At 40.1% G+C, this 22,427-nt stretch overlaps 3 protein-coding genes across 6 annotated transcripts in view; 1 reads left to right on the forward strand and 2 right to left on the reverse strand.

The window, feature by feature from the left end:
* ppih (peptidylprolyl isomerase H (cyclophilin H)) overlaps positions 1-10,308 on the reverse strand; it is a 39,573-nt gene extending 29,265 nt beyond the window's left edge. The window contains exon 1 of the mRNA XM_035741042.2: positions 10,126-10,308. Coding sequence (XP_035596935.1) covers positions 10,126-10,191 — 66 coding nt within the window. The 5' untranslated portion in view covers positions 10,192-10,308. The remainder of the gene's footprint in view (positions 1-10,125) is intronic.
* zgc:154075 (uncharacterized protein LOC556929 homolog) lies at positions 1,846-22,289 on the forward strand. 3 transcript variants are annotated; one of them, XM_035741035.2, is made up of 15 exons: positions 1,846-1,976; positions 12,391-12,455; positions 13,769-13,877; positions 14,123-14,207; positions 14,458-14,531; positions 14,726-14,785; positions 15,002-15,109; positions 15,348-15,404; positions 15,794-15,924; positions 16,031-16,085; positions 18,419-18,511; positions 18,658-18,792; positions 19,223-19,324; positions 19,725-19,886; positions 21,506-22,289. In XM_035741035.2, the coding sequence occupies exons 1-15, from the start codon at positions 1,944-1,946 to the stop codon at positions 21,629-21,631; spliced, it is 1,395 nt and encodes a 464-aa protein (XP_035596928.1). In that variant the 5' UTR covers positions 1,846-1,943; the 3' UTR covers positions 21,632-22,289. The 3 variants fall into 3 exon arrangements, with proteins under 3 accessions (XP_035596928.1, XP_035596927.1, XP_035596930.1); XM_035741034.2 differs by having other exon boundaries at positions 1,847-1,976; positions 13,766-13,877; XM_035741037.2 differs by lacking the exon at positions 1,846-1,976 and having other exon boundaries at positions 12,325-12,455; positions 13,766-13,877.
* LOC118361253 (transcription initiation factor TFIID subunit 10) lies at positions 10,491-12,927 on the reverse strand. Of its 2 annotated transcripts, XM_035741040.2 has the most exons (6): positions 12,798-12,927; positions 11,978-12,151; positions 11,500-11,657; positions 11,190-11,254; positions 10,953-11,067; positions 10,491-10,791 (listed from the first exon to the last, which is right to left on the reverse strand). In XM_035741040.2, the coding sequence occupies exons 2-6, from the start codon at positions 12,108-12,110 to the stop codon at positions 10,699-10,701; spliced, it is 564 nt and encodes a 187-aa protein (XP_035596933.1). In that variant the 5' UTR covers positions 12,111-12,151; positions 12,798-12,927; the 3' UTR covers positions 10,491-10,698. The 2 variants fall into 2 exon arrangements, with proteins under 2 accessions (XP_035596933.1, XP_035596934.1); XM_035741041.1 differs by lacking the exon at positions 12,798-12,927 and having other exon boundaries at positions 10,491-10,788; positions 11,978-12,329.
* Positions 22,290-22,427: the final 138 nt, after the last annotated feature.

Genomic DNA, 22,427 nt, shown 5'->3' on the forward strand with positions numbered 1-22,427 from the left:
ATTCAACAGCAACTTCATACAAGAACGAACCCAGTCATCAACATAGGATTTGCAATAATCTGTATTATTTTCTAGTGGATGAGTGCAGAGGGTATGAATGTGGGGGGGGGTGTTCACCGACACAACAAAGGCCTTAAAAATGTCCAGTCTTCTCGGCCACATGTCATTAGTACACCCCACCTCAATACAGTTCACATAATATACAACTTGCAAGTAACCTACTAAAATGTCCATCCAAATACTTCTGGCAGGGAAATAATAGTCCAGCTCTAATGAACTTCAATGGGCAGTGCATTTAACAAATAGAGAGTCTGTTGCAGGGTAAAGCACTGGAATGAGAGCGAAGAGAAAGAGAGAGAAAAAGATCAATCTTAGCTGTGGTCTTCAGGCCTCCCGGTGTCTGACTGTCCGATGGTTTGTTGGTTTGTTTGTTAAAGCTTCGCAACAATGTTGCTACTAATCCATGCGATCCATAACGGGCGCGGTCCCAAACAAAAACAACCACGATCTAAAGCGATCACACCGATGATTGAGTTAAATACTTTATAAACTACAAATGCTGAAAACAAACAAAACTTCTGCAGCTCAGCACACACAATCAAACTGTCGCGCCACCCAAGAGTTCCTCCCCAAACAGCTGAACAAGCTCTCTTTATTTCCTCCTTCCTTACTGCTCATGCGCTCTTAAAGTGGCAGCGCACGGTGAAGGCTCCGAGCAGATTTCGCCACAAACTATAAATACCTAAGTGTCTGGCTAGACTGTAAACTCTCCTTCCAGACTCATATTAAACATCTCCAATCCAAAATCAAATCTAGAATAGGCTTTCTATTTCGCAACAAAGCCTCCTTCACTCACGCTGCCAAACTTACCCTAGTAAAACTGACTATCCTACCGACCCTCGACATCGGCGATGTAATCTACAAAATAGCTTCCAACACTCTACTCAGCAAACTGGATGCAGTCTATCACAGTCCCATCCACTTTGTTACCAAATCACCTTATACAACCCACCACTGCGACCTGTATGCTCTAGTCGGCTGGCCCCCGCTACATATTCTTCCAGACCCACTGGCTCCAGGTCATCTATAAGTCTATGCTAGGTAGAAAGAATAGTAGAAACTCCCCAAAATACATGTGTGCCAAGCTTATAACGTCATACCAAAGACTTGGCTGTAATCACTGCCAAGGGTGCTTCAACAAAGCACTGAGTAAAGGGTCTGAATACTTGTGTAAATGTGATATTTACAGTTTTTACAAAACGTTTTTATTTTTTCCGGTTTCTGCTTTGTCATTATGAGGTATTGTGTGTTGATTGATGAGGGGGGAAACTATTTAATCAATTTTAAAATAAATCTGTAACAAAATGTGGAAAAGGTCTAGGGGTCTGAATACTGTAAATGCATTAGTTTATTATAAAAGCTAAAATGTTGATATGAATACCTGTCATTGAAATTTTGTCCTATAAGCCATATGTAGAATATTAGGTTTCTACATTTTTACACCGTCTCTTTAAAAACAATAAGTTTGTCATGGAAGATCTGTTATTTAAATCATTGATCTCCTGAAGAGATCCCAAACAATTGGGAAAGTACCATTTTTTTCTTAAACTCTTGAGCAGTTTGTATCTAGGTTTCCTCGGTGGGTCACAGCAGATTGAGAGGAGGATGGATGCTGGCGACATATGGCCTCAAAAATCTCCATAATCGATTTGAAGACGATATAGGTGAAGGCCAGGCTGAAAATAAAGCCTCCAGATGCCAAGTACCTGGGGTAATGACAAAATAAATATCTGGTTATTGGTTAACAATCATGTCCATTTTACTCTTCACAGATGTTGAATTGTGCAAAACCAGATGGAAATCCCTCCATGACACTTTTGTAAGGCATCTACGTAAGACCCGACCCAACGGTTCTAGGGTAAACAATCAGAAAGAATGGAAATATGATCATTCTTGATAGCTTACATCCAGTCAAGGTAAGTTATAATACATTTGAATTGATTACACTTTTTATTGGGCACCGAATACTGAACCTCGAGGTCTGCTGTATTGCTGGCATTATTTCCTACCTGCTAAGTCACTCACTACCTGATCAATTAATGTCAACTTGTACTTACCCATGTTATCACTCCTCAATCATGGTGAAATCAGAAGAATCAGAAAACGTTCTCCACTCAAAAATGTAACCAGGAAAAGGCACTAACCACATCGTCCTGTCCCCAAAGTAATATAATTGGTTCAGAGTTTGTTTTAATATTTCAACTTGCTTGTCCCGATTGCTTCTGGTGCAGCGAGACAAAAACAAAACGTGCAAGCCTGCGTACGAGCATGGCCGGTGTAGCCAAGGTTTAAGGGCCTCATTACCAAAACACAAATTTGATTACCACGTCATTTTGAGGTCCGTTTTGGCAATGAGAACCTTTATAATTTAGGTATTAAGCTTATTCTAATATATATTCAATGGGTGTGCTGTGTTGGTAACTTTATTTACTAGGACCACTATTTACAACTATTGTATAGATTTTTGGTTAAAACAACAATGAATAAGTATGGGTTGTCCCCCACCAAAAAAATGGGGTGTACAAAACCCATGTAACATACTGCAAGAGAAAATCTGCAGTCTGTGTTTCAGAAAAGAGCAATCCCGTCACTTAAAGGAGCATATCCCCCATTGACTTATATCGGTTTTCACACTTACATATAATGCCGTTTGATAATTCATGACAGTTTTTGGTCCATATTTCACATATTTAGATAATTTATAGGCATACTGTATTATCCAATTTGCCCACGGGTCCCATTCAATCCAGAAATGCATCTAAAAAACCTTACAACCACACCTATCCACGTCCTAATACACCAATATCACCTGTAAAAGAAGGCCAGCATCCCGGAGTCACCTCTTCACTGTTGACGTTGAGACTGGTGTTTTGCGGGTACCATTTAATGACGCTGCCATTTGAGGACTAGTGAGACTGTTTCTCAAACTAGACGCTCTAACCCACAAATGCTCCAGATACTCAATTAGTCTAAAGACCAGTTTTATTGCTTCTTTAATCAGAAAAACAGTTTTACAAAAAATGTGTTCTAATGATCAATTAACCTTTTTAAAATGATAAACTTGGATTAGCTAACACAACTTGCCATTGGAACACAGAAGTGATGGTTGCTGATCGTGGGCCTCTGTACACCAATGTAGATATTCAAATTTTTTTTTTTGTTAAATGCCTTTCTTTTTAGGACAATGGTAGACACTTTCTTGTAGGTCTGGTTTGTCCACAAATATGTGGTGTTTAAACAAACTCTCATAGGTCTGTTTCACAACTAACTTCCTCACACTGACTACACCGTTTGCAAATTCAATGATGCATTACAACTAAGGATACATCAACCTGAGTCTTTCAATGACAGCCAGGCCTATTGTGCAGGAATAAGATGGAGTATCCTATATCCACAATGTGCCAAATGACTCATGCTTACATTGTTCACTCAAAGCTTCAACCGAGTATAATGAAACAAAGGTAGTGTGTATAATGTACGGTTTACAGACCATTATGTCTTACAGGGGGCATGTATAGGCCTAAAAAGGGCCTAAAATTGCCACTTTATCACAATTTTCTTAAATATGGTTTATTTTACAAATGTAAAATCATATCAAGCTTCCTTCCCCCCAGATATACTGAACAAAAATATAAAACGCAACAATGTCACTGAGTTACAGTTCTTATAAGGAAATAATTCTTTAGGACTTAATCTATGGATTTCACAAGACTGGGGAGCCAGGCCCAGCCAATCAGAATTCGTTTTTCCTGTACAAAAGGGCTTTATTACAGACAGAAATACTCCAGTTTCATCAGCTGTCTGGGTGGCTGGTCTCAGACTATCCCGCAGGTGAAGAAGCCAGATGTGGAGGTCCTGGGCTGGCATGACAACACGTGGACTGGGTTGTGAGGCCGGTTGGACATACTGCCAAATTCTATAAAAGCACGCTGGAAGCTGCTTATGATAGAGAAATGATTATTCAATTCTCTGGCAACAACTCTGGTGGACATTCCTGCAGTCCGCATGCCAACTGCACAATCCCTCAAAACTTGAGACATCTCTGGCATTGTGTTGTGTCACACAATGCCAGTTTAATCAGCTTCTTGATATGTCACACCTGTCAGGTGGATGAATTATCTGGGCAAAGGAGAAATGATCACTATCAGGGATGTAAACAAATTTGTGCATAACATTTGAGAGGAGTAAGATGTGTGTGTGGAAAATGTCTGCCATTTTTTCCGCTCATGAAACATGGAACCAACACTTTACATGTTGCGTTTATATTTTTGTTCAGTATAAGTTTCTGTGAGAATTACCAGAACAATCTGAGACACCAAAACATATTTGGGGCTATGCAACCATGGAATGGCCTATATTTACCATGAGAAAAGACTGCTACTGTACAACAATGATTGAATTGAGCCCCTAGTGTAGGCCTACAGTGTCCTACACACAATTAAAAACCGGCTTAAGTCATCAAATGTGATGACACAGTCCCGCCCTTTCCTGCCAAGTACGCTGTGTTTTTCATAAAGTGACAAATGACCAACTGCCCTAACAAAATCCACAATATTGGTAACAGACTCCATCTGCTGGTCATGTCAAATGGGCAATGTCCTCATGAGTTATGACCAAACTTTGTGTCAGATTACATTAAAATATGAACGGCTGTCTATTATTTACTGTATCTGGTGGAGAGGAAAGAGTCAAATTCCAAATGAATTGGGTCCTCTTACCAAAGGAAAACTCTAATCTGGACCCCGAAACCAGCCCAGTTCCACTGCTGATAATCATTCTTCCCCTCTAAACAAGGACTGATTTAGACCTAGGAGTGGACACCACACAACTCTGTGCAGAGGGTGCAATCAATTATCAGCTAGAACAGAAAAGCAGCACTATTAGTCTGGACCTTCAGGCTGGGATTCGAACACCCCTGACCTATAGTCCTGGAGACCCATAGCCATGCTGAGTAGGCTAGGAGAGCCACAATGCTAGCTAATAAATCATTGGCTAGTCTGATCATTACTATCTGCGTTCAAGCTAAGCGATTAGTCATTGATAAGTAGAATTTTGTTAACATGCATGAAACCAAGGCTATTACAGTTACAGAAGTCATCAAAAGAAAGCGCCTGGGGAATAGGAGTGAAGCTAGGCACTGCAGGGCCTGGATTCACCTCTACATCACCAGAGGAAAAGAGGAGGAGTAGGATAAGGGTATGGCTAAAAGGAATGAGAATTTGTCGTCTAGAACAGAGAGTAAAAGGAGGTTTCTGGGGGCGATAAAATAGCTTCAAGGTATAATGTACAGACAAAGGTATGGTAGGATGTGAATACAGTGGAGGTAAACCTAGGTATTGAGTGATGAGAGAGATATTGTCTCTAGAAACATTGAAACCAGGAGATGTCATCGCATGTGTGGGTGTTGGAACTAATAGGTTGGAACTAATAAGTTGGATAAGGTATAGTGAGCAGGACTAGAGGCTCTACAGTGAAATAAGCCAATAAACACTAACCAGAACAGCAATGGACAAGGCATATTGACATTAAGGAGAGGCATGCTTAGTTGAGTGATCAAAAGGGTCCAGTGAGTAGTGAGGTTGGTTGGGGTCACGGTGATCGCAACAGCTAGCCAGGCCATCGGTAGCAAGCTAGCATAGGATGGAAGTCTGTTTTTAGCCACCTCGTGCGTTTCCGTCGGGGTTCCGTGTGGTAGAGGGCATCAATCCAATTTGCCCCCCCAAAATAGTTTGAGGCCCAAGAAATCTATTAGATCTATTAAGATAGCAGCCGATAAGATAGCTAACGATTAGCGGACCGCAGATGGGCGTTCAAGTAACGTCGCGACGGAGGAGCCAGCTGGATAACTCGGGCAAATAACGTCGGTAGTCCAGTCGTGAAGGCCCGGTGGGGCTCCACACTGGCAGTAAAACGGGTCCGGATAGGTGATTGTAGCCCAGGAGTGGCTGATGGAACTCTTCAGCTGGCTAGCTCCGGAATAATTGATGTTTGCTCCGGGATCGACGTAAGCCGATAGTCACACGGATAGCAGCTAGCTAGCTGTGAGATCCAGGTATAAATGTCCAGAGCTTGCAGTTGAAATCCGGTGACATGGAGAGAAAAATAGGTCCGGTATGTTCCGGTCCAAGCCGTGCCATACAAAACTGGCGATAGGTTTTCGAGCTAAAGGATAGCTGATGACCACAAACCGTGGTTAGCTGAATACTAACGATTAGCCAGTAAAGAAGCTACCTATCTGGCTAGCTTCTATGGAGGATTACAGATTTGAGGTAAATAATACTTTATTTTTTTTATAAATTGGTGAGGCGGGTTGCAGGAGAGTGTTTTGAAGTTGGGTTTATGGAAAAAAAAAAATATATATATATATATATAAAAAAGGTATGCGAAGAAAGTTGTGAATAATATATGGGACACGACAAGACGAGGACAAAAGACGTCTGACTGCTATGCCATCTTGGTGGTGTATGCAAGCAACATTTTTTTATTTGATACAAAATGTGAATTTAATATCTTTCTGAATATTCTCTGGTTATTGGAGAACCACTAGCCCTTATTCATTAACTTCAATTCCATTACATTGAGCCATTGGACATCCCCTTTAGCCTTGTGAGGGAAATGCTCTGTCTAAACGCAAATACGCCTGGCATGCGATACAACTTTAAAAACGCTTGGAACTTAACTTTCATATAAGCAAGAATAATAAAAAAATATTTTATTCTATGTATAGAATTAACACTTGTAAAAAGATACACTTAACTTTACGCAGTTTATGAAAGTTGCATCCTGCTGTATTTTGAGAAACGCAATCGAGACGGAAATGTGAAATTGAACGGTCCATTGGAAATGCGACCGCAAAGTGAGAGGATGTGTCATAGCGAGGCGGTGTGTAAAAACAGCTGGGTGCTACTTTGCTAAACCGCACACAGTTAGTGTGCTGCCATCCTGTTAGAAGGTAACAGATTATTTTATTACAATGGTTCAATTGGATTTTCATTGTGTTCAATGGTGTTATTTGCCCCCTAGTGGCGCTTTCTGGTACTTAGAAAGACCACGCAAACAGGAAGTACAGAATTTGTTTCGCACGCATAGAAACAGCTACAAACAACGCTACGGTGCAGGTCTTTCAATGTAGTTATTTCTTGTCACGCTTCAGCCTTGGAAAAATATTTGTTTGTAAGTTCGATTCAAGCATTTAGCTAATGATGATAATCTTGTTATTGATAGAGTTTCTTACATATCAATGTTGGTTGCATTTACTCACAAATTGCAATGCGTTTAATGTATGTCGTTAGCTGTATTACTTTGCTCATGAGTCATGCAAACGAATTGTAAAATATACAATACTGTAGTTTTGTTACTGTTTCTAGTGTAATATGCTTTGTTATTCTACATAGATGGTTATACATTATTAGAGTAATGAAAGGAGCCAATTATCATATGGTTAACAATTAGCAATATGGTTTGGCATCATGCCAGATGCATGGTACCTTAGCGCGTGCTTTGTATTTATGCAACTTCAAATGTTTAATGTACAGCTACAGTATGTCGGTGTGAATTGAATACTAAAGTATATTATTTTCTGTATTTTGCAGTTTCACAACATAAACGTTTTCAATATATTCATTCAAGAAAAGTCACGCCTTGGGAGTTTTATTGAAGACTTAGTTGTTAGCTATCTGTCTAGTTTTGCATGGGAACGCAACTCAAGGGCAGAATAGTTAGCCTATCTTTTATATTTGAAAGATTCTTTCTTGCTTAAATGAAAGTTAAGTTCCAAAGGTTTCCCATAACCTTAACGCTAGTGAGGATTAATAACTTCTCAACTTTAAAACAGAGAGTTGGGATTGTAGTTCATTAATTTCTACATTAACTTTGTACAACGAACCATGGCGGAGTTAGTGCATACAAAAAGACGCCATTACTATTTCTTTCCTATGTCATTGCCTACACGTGTGATAGGGGATTTCTATTGGAGCAGCACTTTCTGGCTATCTACATTACTGTACTGTCACAGATGGAACAACGAACCAGATATTTCACCAGATGTGTAAATGTGAAGCATCCAGTTGGCGTTTCCATTCACTATATGGTAATGAGGAAGCCCAGTGGCCAGAATGCTGCTAACTTACTCATCGATTAAACATTTGATCTCAATACAGTTTTGTTACCAAAACTATCTGTTACAAACAGAGTGGACTACGTTTTGTAGACTTTACTCTTTGCCAAAGTTTCAACAAAATGTTGTGGTTTTTTGTTCAAGGGTGAATTGAGTTATTGCAAACACCCACTTCATGAAGTAGCCGTTCCCTAACGGAAATATGTGAATACTTGCTAGAACGTGCCAATAGGATATTGCTAGCTCATGCTTTGCCCATCTCCTCACTTGTTTTTATTTAACTAGGCAAGTCAGTTAAGAAATTCTTATTTACAAAAATTCTTATTGCGCACTGCCCTATGGGTCTCCCAATCACGGCCAGTTGTGATACAGCCCAGGATCGAACCACGGTCTGTAGTGACACCTCTAGCACTGGGTTGCAGTGCCTTAGACCGCTGGGCCACTGATTAATGTTCTCCCATTGGAAACGACAGGTTGTGATCCATCTTGGGTTATTAATAAAAATCTTCGGTAATGTTTTTGCCTTTGTCAAAGACAGAACAGTATGAAGATTGGCGAATACGCTTTTAGCCTATAGAAAGCTCTAATCACACTTGTAAGCAATGTAATGACGACGTTGGCTAGCTAAGTTCATGAAGAGAAACGTAATACGGTATAGATACAACATCCTGCTGAAACTATACCTTATGTCATGCCTTATTGGAATGGATTTATTGATAATATCTGTTGGAAAAAAGTTTGGATGTTGCCACACACATACCTACCTACTTGTTAACAAAATTAAGGAAGTTTTCTTTAAAATGATTTATAAATATTATCCTGCCAACCACTATATTAAGAAGTTTAAGGAAAACATCAACTCAAATTGCTCCTTTTGTAATGACCACCCAAAAACAGTTTTGCATCTTTTTTGGCATTGTATGCATGTAAGAAAACTGTGGAAAGACATCAGTAGGTTTATAATTGAACACATTTATGAAGATTTTACACTATTGTGGAGAGATGTACTGTTTGGATTCTTTACATACAATAGAAATAAGCAGAAACATTTTTATGTAATTCATTTCATTATTCTTTTGGCCAAATTTCATATACACAACTTTACAAACAGAAAACCACATTTTCGTACCCTACAAAAAGAAATTGAACTGTATTTTAAGACGGTTAAATGCTCTAACAAAAAAGCTGTTAGAATTGTAAGTATATGCATGTCCCTTAAGGTCCTTGTGTAATTGTAATGTGGTATTGTACCCCCTAGCTCAATTGTCCATTGTTTGTAATCTATGTATGCTTGTGTTCCCTCATGTGCTTTATGTATTGATTTGTTGTTAATAAAAACATTTTTTTAAAGAAACGTCATCCGGTCTAAAGACAGTCTCACGACGAACTGCGTATGTGGTCAAATCAAAGGCGCTCCGAAATACGTGTTCTCCGCATGAATTTAACTAGCCAACGTTGCCATGACATCGCCCACGAGTGTGATGGGGGAATTTCTGTTGGAGAAGCAGATTGACGAAAATGAAAACGTGTCAGTTTGTCTTAATAACATGTTAAAATAATGAAGACATAGGCTCAAAACTACGTTGCATCTTCAGAGTAGTTAATTATCTCAAAGGGAGAATGTTTCACTTCTCTCATTCCTCAAAGGTTGATGTGTTTCGCAAGCGTTCCCGGAAATCTCGCGATGTTGCGCCTTTGGATTTATTAACTGTGCATTCGTAGCTACTACAAATCAACTATTATCACGTAACGTTAGCTAACGTACGAAGTGCTATCTATTGCTTGAGACCACATGTCTACATATTATATGGGATGTTTTTGAGCCTCAACGTGATGGCTAGCTAGATTTGTCATAATTACATTTTGGGGGAAAGTTAGCTGGCAGGCTAGCCAACAACGTGCTAGCTGGCCATTTCATAGCTATGAAAGCAATAAAACTAGTTACTCACTTGTCCTCCAATGGTGACATCAAAGAACACAATCGGGTTGTTGGGGTTAGAAGGCTGAACATTCATTGTTATTTATTTTCACGCACAAGTAAAACAACACGTGAAACTATTCAGTGGTTAGCCGAAAGCATGTCATTAGCGAACTAATTCAAAAAGAACTGCAGTTCCTAAATCTACGGTAGCCGCGGTTGGACAATTACTACGGCTCACTTCCATGGACAAACATTACTGATTGCTTCCACTCAAGAAAACATTTTTTAGGGGGGTACTAATGTTATCGTATCCAAATCAATAGAGTATATAAACGACCCATAACTCTTCTCCTTGTACACCAGAGTACATAAATTAAAGCACAAAGTCAGAAATAAGTAATTGCTGAACGTTTTATTTGTCTCAATAAAATATTACAAGCTCAAATTCAAACAAAGTAAAGCATGCTCTACTTGGAAGAAAAAAAAAACAGAACAAAAGAGTGACTGCAATTAATATTCCATGGCCATCCTAAATGACCATCATAAGGGGTTTATGAGGCACAAAAACAGCAGAAGCTGCCATACTGCATATGCCAATATCCTATGTGAAGTAATGAGGTTTCTTTACGTTGATGCCATACTCAGACAGAGCAGGGGAGAGGTCCTCCATGGTCAATGTGTACTTCTTGTCCTGCTTTGGGAGAGAAGAGGTGGGATGACGTCGTGAGAAACCAATCAACAATACAGTCATACTTGTGCATGAATAATTCTGTGCAACTCATGTAAACAGTTAGTGTTCATTCACTGAGATGTTTAGCCTATGTTATGTTTCAATACCATCAGAAATGCACCAACCTTTGTCTTGTTCCTGGAGCTCCCAGAGGCCGTGCCCTTCATTTTACAATGCTGCAGGGCATCGTTAGCAATGTCTGAGATGAATTTCTGAGCTGCTAGGGAGACCAAACGGATTCTGAAAACGATGGGCATATTTAATGTTTCCATTTGGCGGTGAAATTAGTTGATATAACTGGTGTAAAAGCTGAGATGGAGAGGACACTTTGCAGGTAAAGAGGTAAACAAGATGAGGCTTACATTCGCGGATCAGACGCCTCAAAGCCGGCCCGGTTGAGATAGTAGCCTGTCACTGCATCAGGGATCTGGCAAACAAATGGTTGGACTGAAGTCATTGTGATGTGTTTTAGTATGGTATTTTGAACCCTAGCATCACCACAATTGATACCGGAAGGACATTTATATGCTAAATATAAACTACTTAACACAAATATGCAATATGTATACAAGTCAATTGACTGTCGTCATCAGCCTAGGTATGCGAAAAACGTAATCTACATTTGTCTTCTCGTGAACTAATGTTACGACTTTAAAAAGTGGTATGACTCACTGTAGGAGTGTAGTCCTCCAATTGCATGAGAAAGTCAGCCAGTGGTGTGGTGGAGATTACAGGCTTCACATCACCGTTGGCAATGCCACTGGGAACATAGACACCGTTGGACACGGATGTGTCAGATGATGGTGTGGCCATGGTAGCCGAGGTTGGGGCTGAAACAAAAAAAAACATAATGACATGGTTTAATATCTTCCTAAATGTAGCTGAGATGTTGATAGCAAAGGTCCAGCTTTGGGCTAAGCTATGGACTGTTTTACAAAGCAGCAAGCAATGAACGTGCTAGATCTAAGATGAGTTTCAAGTTCTGTATGGTGCTATATGATGTGTGGGATACTGTACTTGAAGAATTTCAACAGTTCTGAGTTACTTTTGATCTAGTTTGCTTAGCTAGTAAATAGCAGACCATTCATGTGTTGTGTAACCGTGTCTAAAGCCAGCTGTTTATAACCTCAAAATGAGCGGAAATACTTACCATTACTTATGGCAACCGAGGGGATACTGCTGACATTAGTTGCTGCATTGTTGTTAGTGATGCAATTACTGGATGTCGAGGAAATTGAAGAAGAGCCCCCTGGTATGACTGGCTGTGGAGTATCAACGTTCATATTGGTTGCTGGCTGCACCGCAGTTCGCTTGGTAAAATAGACTAAATCAAAAAATCAAGTTAGCTAGCTAGCTATAGTGAAAGGGTTAAATTAACTACCAAAAATACCCTTTTACAACAGTGTATGGGCAAATAGCGAAAAATCAAGATAATTCGTACACTATAATCGTGCTAGCAAACAGTGGCATTAGCTTATGAAATTGTATTTTCACGCCTTCCGTGTGCATCGATTTCAATGTCTGGCATAACCATGTCTTATCCTACTATTGGTTCCCCCCCAGAAGAATGTACGCAGATGCATCCCACCGAATCTTGGATTCACTGAAGAAGACCACCGCCGGTTAAGGTAGGTAGCCTACTGTAGCCAATATTTTATGCAAACGTTTGTAGAAAAAACTATAGATCTGAATTTCGCGTTTTTTGTACACGGTCAAAGATAAACTCTGGCGTGAATAATGGTCGTTGTGTTTTTGTTGTTGAAATATTGCATCCCCGATTAACCTTCAGCCTACTATTGCTGATTTTTTTATGATCATGTGACAGTCACTTTATCTTGTCAGTAAAGGGAAACAACGTACATGCTTTGTTTAAAAGATCGTCACTAGTTAGCACAGTCATAATTATGGCTAAACCCCTCCTATTTCTACTATTTATTTTCTTACATTCTTACACATAAATTTACACATACATGTTATTCAGTCATTTCATCCAAACTGCTCGCGCGCGTCAACGAGCTCCTACCAAATAGGTCTGAAATAGGTCTTGGTTCTATTTTTGATGATCGACGCACTGCAAGTCCAGCCTCTCTCATCTCATCTCATCTCATTGATTTTTAGGAGCATATACCCACGCATGTGATTGGAAGCTGGCGGTCCACACTCCAGTCCAGTTGTTGGTGGTAATGCACCTCAAAGTTGGTTGCTAACTGCCATATAAAGTCGATTACTAGAAACTATCTAAATTTCCCCATTTATCTGTGGATTAATTGTCGGATTAGATAACACGATGTTGTGTGACTCAAAATGGGTCATTTCAGGTAAAATAACAACCCAATGTTTATATCCCATGACAAATTAGCTAGCAACAGCAAGTTAGCTAGCTAAATGTCCATGAACGTTTCATGTGTTTCGACCTGTCTCCAAATGACTATAGTTGGTTCGGAGTTCGTTATGATATTATGATATTTCAACTTGCATGTCCTGATCTCGTCTGCTGTGGATGGACACAATCAACATGCGTGCCCGGTGTAGTCAGCATGTTAAAATCAGATTTGAAACCTTACCTTAACAACACTGCTAACCTTGAATGAAGACCAAAAACCTCATATTTGTTTGCATGAATTTTTACAACATGGACAATTTAGACTTTGTGGCTGTGTTAACTAGCGACAACCTTTTTTAAACGAATACATTATTAATGTAAAAGTAAATCAAATAAGTTCAACTAGGAAAACAATAAATAAGTCATTCTTCAAATATAACTTGGCACAATAATATTTGTTTTATAATATTTTTTTCACCATAAAAGTGATCTATTACATAAAGCTCAGTCAGTCTTAAGAGGGTGTTCAGTCAACGAAAACAATAGCATTAAACATCATATACATCAATAAATTAAACATGGCTGGTTTGAACTGATGTCTTTGTCATTTTGAAGCAGGGCCCAGAAAGACAGGATGGCATCACCTGTGGATGTCATTGTGGTGGGAGCTGGGAACCGTGGGGAGACATACTCACACTTTGCCTCCCTCCAGCCTCAACGCATGCGAGTAAGGCTCCCCAACATCTCTCTACATCTGATCTTGTCAATAACTTAAATGAGTAGACCATCTGATCTTAGTGAGATATAGGCTTTCATCCCTGCTAGGCTAAATCATTCATCACTTCTTTCCATCAGAATTTAAATGTCCTACCGATCAGTAGCCATTCGGTCTTGACTAAGGTTTTACATAAAAGTCATGATGATGATTACGATGATAATAATGGAAACAATGAAAACTCTAATTAACTGTAGGTCATTGGAGTGGCTGACCCCAGGAAATTTGCACGGGAGAAACTTCAGAACCAACACAGAATAGCAGATGTCAACGTGTTTGCTGGTATGAGTGAAAAATATTTAATTGTCGGTCCACACCCATTTTCTCCCTACGCTGGATTGATTATTTGGTAGCACTTAATTTGAACTATACGGCATAACAGCGTCATATTATCACAAGCATGTCGTAACAATAAGCTCTCGTGGCATCTTATGTCTCTGAATGTCAAGTACAAACCAGTATAATTTTGCATGCATTGTAATCAGTTATGAAAAGTGTTATGACATATGTTACCTATATTCCTCTTCCCCAGATTGGCGTGGTATAGTACAAAGGGAGAAGTTTGCTGATGCTGTGTTCATTTGTACTCCAGACCGCCAACATAAGGTAATAGTAGGAGAGCATACTTGTTACTCAATTAATCAAATTTGGTATATCACAGAATCTGAGCAACCATTTCAACAGAACTATTTTAGGATGCTCAGTGTCTAGTATTTTGCCCATTGATGCTACAGCAGGCTAAGATTGAGAATCCATGATGGCTGTTCTGAGTGAGTGTGTGTTCTTGTCTTCTTGCCAAGAACCCCGCCGTGGCACTGGCAAAGAAAGGCTACCATATTCTTCTGGAGAAGCCCATGGCTGTGAGTGTTCCCCCAACCCCTGTAAATACGATGTATGTTGTTGTGATGTCTGATCAAGACAAGATTATTTCAGCTACCCTATACCAGCCCAGTACACATAGTTTATACAATCAATCATATCTAGAGATATAGAAAGAGTGTGTCTGTCCGTGTTTGTTTTTGTGGGCGTGCAGGCGTGTGTACGCGCAGTGTCAAATTGATATTTTTTCGTATTAGGTAACAGCTGAGGACTGCACAGAGATTGTAAGAACTTGCATTCAAAATGGTGTGATGCTAACAGTGTGCCATGTCCTCCGATATGACCCTGTCATTCACAAGATAAAAGTAAGTGTATATTCATTTATTTGAAATATTACAGTATGTTTTGCACAGATCTATGCTTTTTGCGTAGCCCAGCATCATTAGGACAATGGCTACTGTGATTGGATTTAATGCCCAATCAGAGCTCGAGCAAAAATATGCCTAGTAACAAGGTACTCCTCGTGGGATAGAAGCAGTCAAATCAATCTTGAAAAGGGCTGCCATATAGTGTGTTGCCAATGCTTTGGAATTGACCCCACAGGTGCTGATGGACAGTGGAGCGATTGGAGACCCGGTCCATATTCAACACCTAGAACCAGTAGGGATGTATTTACAATACTCTGTAAATTGTACATAATTTACATAGAGTATATTCAGACCTGGGTTCAAGTGCTATTACTATAAAGTACTAATAGTATTTAATGTATCTGTGTTTGTGTGATCTTGCCGTGCACAGTGGAAACAACAGAATAAATAAATAAACTTCACTTACTATAATAGTTGCAAAACTGCAAAGCCCGCTCACCTAGGCTCTCCAGACAGGCTATATCAAACGCTTATATTTATGGATGATTTCAAATAGTATATGAACCCAGGTCTTCGTACAGTATTGTACATTTTAATAGTGACCTCCACTCCGCTCTCAATGCAGCCTGCATGGGTTAAAGTATCTGCAAAGATTTCCATGGTTACTTTCTCCTGTTCTAGGTGGGTTTCTTTCACTTTGCCCACTCCTTTGTTCGAGGGAACTGGAGGAATGAGGCTGAGAGCTCTTTTGCACTTCTGGCCAAATCCTGCCATGACATTGACTTGATACATCACTGGGCTGGAGGACGAAGGTAAAGAGGCAATGTTTAAAAAAGATATATAAATAAAATAACAAGTTAATCAACTCATTTATTTGATCGACTGACAGCCCTATTAAAAAAAGCTTGTTCTTCACAGGTGTTTGAAAGTGTCATCATTTGGATCTCTCAGTCACTTCCGCAAAGAGAAAAGGGTGTGTGGTCTTCTCATATACATTTGGAAAGTATTGAACTCCTTCACTTTTTTCACATTTTGTTACATTACAGCCTTATTCTAAAAATGGAATAAATCGTTTTTCCCCCTCATCAATCTAAACATAATAGCCCATAATGACAAAGCAAAAACAGGTTTTTAGACCTTTGGCAGCAATTACAGCCTCAAGTCTTCACGGGTATGACACTACAAGCTTGGCACACCAGTATTTGGGAAGTTTCTCCCATTCTTCTCTGCAGATCCTCTCAAGCTCTGTCAGGTTGGATGGGGAGCGTTGCTGCACAGCTGCTTTCAGGTGTCTCCAGAGATATTCGATCAGTTTCATGTCCGGGCTCTGGCTAGGCCACTCAAGGACATTCAGAGATTTGTCCCGAAGCCACTCCTGCATTATCTTAGCTGTGTGCTTAGAGTCGTTATCCTGTTGGAAGGTGAAGCTTCACCCGTCTGAGAACCTGCTCCAAAGCGATCAGGACTTCATCAAGGATCTCTCTGTACTTTGCTCTGTTCATCTTTCCCTCGGTCCTGACTAGTCTCCCAGTCCCTGCCACTGAAAAACATCCCCACAGCATGATGCTGCCACCACCATGCTTCACCATAGGGATGGTATTGGCCAGGTGATGAGCGGTGTCTGGTTTCCTCCAAACGTGATGCTTGGCCTTCTGGCCAAAGAGTTCAATCTTGGTTTCATCAGACCAGAGAATCTTATTTCTCATGGTCTGAGAGTCCTTTAGGTGCCTTTTGGTGAATTCTAAGTGGGCTGTCATGTGCCTTTTACTGAGGAGGGGCTTCTGACTGGCTACTCTACCATAAATGCTTGATTGGTGGACTTCAGCAGAGATGGTTGTCCTTCCGGAGGTTCTCCCATCTCCACAGAGGAACTCTGTCAGAGTAACCATCGGTTTCTTGGTCATCTCTCTGAACAAGGTCCTTCTCCACCGATTGCTCAGTTTGGCCAGGTGGCCAGGTCTTGGAAGAGTTGGTTCCAAACGACACAATCTTGTCTTGGGGCTCTACGGACAATTCTGTCGACCTTATGGCTTGGTTTGTGGGACCTTATATAAACAGGTGTGAGCCTTTCCAAATCATGTCCAATCAATTGAATTTCCCACAAGTGGACTCCAAACAAATTGTAGAAACATCTCAAGGATGATCAATGGAAACAGGATGCTCCTGAGCTCAATTTCAAGTCTCACAGCAAAGCGACTGAATACTTTTGTAAATAAGGTATTTTTAAATTTGTTTTTATTTGCAAAAAGATCTAAAAACCTGTTCGCTTTGTCATTACGGGGTATTGTGTGTAGATTGATGAGGGAAAAATAATTTAATCAATTTTAGAATGAGGCTGTAACGTAACAAAATGTGGGAAAAGTAAAGGGGTCTGAATATTTCCGAATGCACTGTAATCAGAAAGGAAGTGGTACAACTATGTGTGTCTGTTTTGGACACTGATTGAACTCTAAATAGTTTTAAACAATGGGTTTGTCATGCCATTGAACAATAATACAGGCCCTGGAGTGATGACAACCATAGTTACATAGACATGAATGAATGTGTTACTTTAAAATATTAGCATCCACATTCCCATACCATCTCAAATACTATATAATACCATACCATCTCAAATACTTCCCATACCATCTCAAATATATTGTTTAGTTTTTAATATACTGGAACCACTGATTTCACAACTATTTGGACCCAAACTAGGGAAAATATGGATTGTTAAGGAAAACATTACAGCAACAGCCGATACAACCTTTACACAGAGTAACTGTGTCAGAATAACAGCACACCACAGGCGATACGGTGGGAGATGCTGCCCCATAAGCCTGAGAACTGACTGTAACTAACTCCTGGTGATTCTTTGTCTGGGAAAACATAGCTGACAAAGCATTGCATCACACTCTCACAACCACAACCCCAGTTTCCTGCCTTACAACCACCTCTCCCGAAGCAGCTGATGTCCATGCTTTTACATTTGATTTCCACTTTTGAGTTACATTCTAATCATACTGTACTCATTGTGTGATATTATCACTCGTTGTATTAATATTTGTTTTTAGATCGTTTTTAATTCTGTCAAAGGTACTCAACCCTCTTTGGCCCCTTTGGGACATAAGTCCACAATGAGCTTCCATTTAGTCCTACATAGTATAATGGTGGGTTTCCGAAAAGCTTTGTGGCACTAAGATCATCTTTCGATCCATTGCCTACAATGGATTTGCTGTAGATGATGTGAGTGCTACGATGCTTTCGGTAAACCCACCCGAGAATAGTCAAAGGTGATTCAGTGCTAAAGAGTTTTTCCTCCAGCCACCAGGTGCTGCAGACCGCTGCCTAGACTGCCCTGTAGAGGAATCTTGCCCATATTCTGCACGCAAGATCTACCTGGACAGAGTCAAAAAGGTTTTTCCATTCATGTCAATTACATTTGATTTGTCCCACGAGGGGCAATTATTATTCAGGGCAAGCAGTGTAAATCAGAAGGCTCATAGAAAATGACCAAAATCACAAAGCACTTTACAGTAACCCGGCCTGTGTGTGTCTCTCAGGGCTGTGTGGGCTGGCCCGTGTCTGTGATATGTTCCAGCTCTCTCCCAGACATTGAGTCTGTGACCGAGGCTCTGAAATCAGGGCCGTACGGCCGCTGTGTCTACCAGTGTGACAACGACGTCTGCACCAACCAGGTAAGACTGACCACCATCTGGCTAGACGCTAGCGCAGAGAAACCATGCTTAGAAAAAGGGTTATCCTACATTTATACAGCTACACTTATTATGAATTATTTATTTATTATTTATTACTCAGTATTTCACCTTTATTTTAACAGGATATCTCCTTTAGAATAAGTGTCTCTTTCGTAACAGAGACCATTCCGAGTGTCAGAAGAGAGGTTACAGAATTGTAAATTAAGTCCTGCACACTTTTGTTGTATTTAAATTAAGTTTATGCTTCGGTCAGAAATAATAGCACAAGCATTTCACTACACCCGCAATAACATCTGCTAAACACATGTATGTGACAAATACAATTTGACTTGGATTTGATATTGGCTCAAGTCGACACAGCTCCTCTCTTTATCTCTCTTCTCTCACCTTGTTGTACCTGTGTGTACAGGTGGTGAACATGGAGTTTGAAGGGGGTCTTACAGCTGCTTTTTCCATGGTGGCATTTACAGAGGAGATATGTAAGCGGAGGACCACCATCTATGGCAGCAAGGTACTGTAGCACTCCAGTCCAGACACAATCTTGAATAATCCAACATCAGGTTAAATCATTATGAATAATTAATTCATTGTTGATCATTAATATGCCACTTGTGTGATTGAAATGAATGTGATATGATAATAAGATACAGATATGGATTGAATAGAAAGAGATTATGAATATTGATGGAACACACACAAACTGAAATAGTTTATTGACCTGAATTTCTGTGTCATAGTTTATGAACTTTGGTATCTCTCTGTCCGGGAATATTTATCCTTATAAATAATAATCTGTATTTGTAGTAGCAGTAAAGCTAGAGCTGGATGTATCTGGCTACTGTCTGATTTTAGTACATCAAGATAACCTGCAAACATTTTCTTATCATGTAATGATTGCTTTGTTCCTATAGGGGGAGCTGTCGTGTGACGGACATGAGATTCGAGTGTTTGACTTCCTCACAGGGAGGGCCACCAAGCACACAACAGAGACTTGCGCCCCAGGGGCCTTTGGCATGGGCGGGCACGGCGGGGCGGACTACCAACTGGTGGAAGCCTTCATCTCTGCTGTGGCGGTGAGTGCTGGGAGCCTGTGTGAATGTCAACATTGAGGGACATTTTTTTTAACTTTAGATCTGTGCTTTGACTTAGGCTTGTGTTAATCATACATTGATGTCGTGGAACAAAATGTTATTTGAGTTATCTAGATCGTTGTTTGGATTCAATCAAACCCCATTGCGAAATTTACACTGTTGCAGTACCTGGTTCAATAAAATCACAGAATGGTATTGGGTACTGTAAAAACTCTTAGCCTAACTCTACCTGAAGGGGGTATACAAAAGGCATTCATAACACCTTTAAAAAACAGTCATGACACCTTTTGCAGTATCACTCATAGGATATGCTTAACACCCCGGCAGTCCTTCAAGGAACCCACCAGGTACAACCCTAAATCCGTAAACATGGGCACCCTCATAGACATTATCCTGACCAACTTGCCCTCCAAATACACCTCCGCTGTTTTCAATCAGGATCTCAGCAATCGTTGCCTGTATCCGCTATGGGTCCGCGGTCAAACGACCACCCCTCATCACTGTCAAATGCTTTCTAATCGACATGGCCCGGGTATCCTGGAAGGATATTGACCTCATCCCGTCAGTCAGGATGCCTGGCCATTCTTTAAAAGTAATTTCCTCACCATCTTAGATAAGCATGCCCCGTTCAAAAAAATGCAGAACTAAGAACAGTTAGTTCACTCCAGACTTGACTGCCCTTGACCAGCACAAAAACATCCTGTGGTGGACTGCAATAGCATTGAATAGTCCCTGCGATATGCAACTGTTCAGGGAAGTCAGGAACCAAAACACGCAATCAGTCAGGAAAGCAAGGCTAGCTTTTTCAAGCAGAAGTTTGCATCCTGCAGCTCTAACTCCAAAAAGTTTTGGGACACTGTAAAGTCCATGGAGAACAAGAGCACCTCCTCCCAGCTTCCCACTGAACTGATGCTAGGTAACACAGTCACCACCGATAAATCCATGAGCATTTCTCAACGGCTGGCCATGCCTTCCTCCTGGCTACTCCAACCCTGGCCAACACCACCTTTGCTTCCAGTTCTCTGCTGCCAGTGACTGGAACGAATTGCAAAAAAATCGCTGAAGTTGGAGAATTTTATTTCCCTCACCAACTTTAAACATCAGCTAACCAATTGTTGCAGCTGTACATAGTCCATCTGTAAATAGCCCAACCAAATCTACCTCATCCCCATACTGTTTTTATTTACTTTTTTGCTCTTTTGCACTCCAGTATCTCTACTTGCACATCATCATCTGCTCATTTGTCACTCCAGTGTTAATCTGCTAAATTGTAATTATTCGCTCCTATGGCCTATTTATTGCCTACCTCCTCATGCCTTTTGCACACACTGTATATAGACTTTCTTTTTTTCCTACTGTGTCATTGACTTGTTTATTGTGTTATTGGCTTGTTTATTGTTTATTCCATGTGTAACTCTGTGTTGTTGTCTGTGTCACACTGCTTTGCTTTATCTTGGCCAGGTCGCATTTGTAAATGAGAATTTGTTCTCAACTAGCCTACCTGGTTAAATAAAGGTGAAATAAATAAACCTTACATTACACTCATGTCGATGGGGAAAAAATGTGACTCGTGTTTGCGTGTGTGTGTGTGTGTCGCATAGAGTGGAGATGCATCTTTTATCCGTTCCGGACCAGAGGAGACTCTACTGAGCCACAAGCTGGTGTTTGAGGCTGAGCGGTCTCGACTGGAGAGCAAGGTGGTGTTCTGTGGGCCTGACCAGGACTAGACGCCTACATGAACGGTGACGTGAAGGGACATAATCATCATTTTGATCATCAACAATGATTCAACTCTAATAATTATGACAGAGCTCACTCAGGCAGCACATGAAAATGATTAACTGGATATTTAATGGATATTTGATTTTACTGTATGTAATTTGTAGCTAGGCCTAGTGTTGAGATTGCTTAATTCTCAAGGATTGTTTCATGTGCACATTCCATGAAAATGATTTTCTTAACAAAATGTGATGTATGTACTGTTTGTCATGTCAGCAACTGTTTTTATGTGAGGAACCTGATTTTCAAAGAATCATATATTTTGCCAGTTTTCTAAAATGTTGTGTGTTCTAATATCTTGTATGAAACTGGAATCAAGGCCCCCTCGAAGATGCTTTTGAAATTACACACGTAGCCCATCTAAGCAAACATCTATAAATACACCCCATGCACTTACCAAAAATGCCTCTTTTGCTGTATTGTACTTTGCTCTACATTACTCTTCTTTTGTATCGTCATTAGCACAGTATAGATGATACCAATTCTTGCTCCAAGACGCTGCCAATTTGGATAACCGGAAAAGACGATTGTGCTGATTTATTGGCACGTTGAACCATGTTGCACGCCATAGTAAAAATAAAATGTCTTATCTGAGGCTGACATTTATTCTGATTTAAATGATTTATTATACATCTTTAAAAGCTTACACCACCGAATATTTTATTTGATGAACAAATAATGAATACTTCAATTCTTTTAAACTCAATTTTGTAACTAATGAGGCATTATAAACGTAACAGATTG

This window comes from Oncorhynchus keta, chromosome 28, assembly GCF_023373465.1.
Source record: "Oncorhynchus keta strain PuntledgeMale-10-30-2019 chromosome 28, Oket_V2, whole genome shotgun sequence".
Lineage (NCBI taxonomy): Eukaryota > Metazoa > Chordata > Actinopteri > Salmoniformes > Salmonidae > Oncorhynchus > Oncorhynchus keta.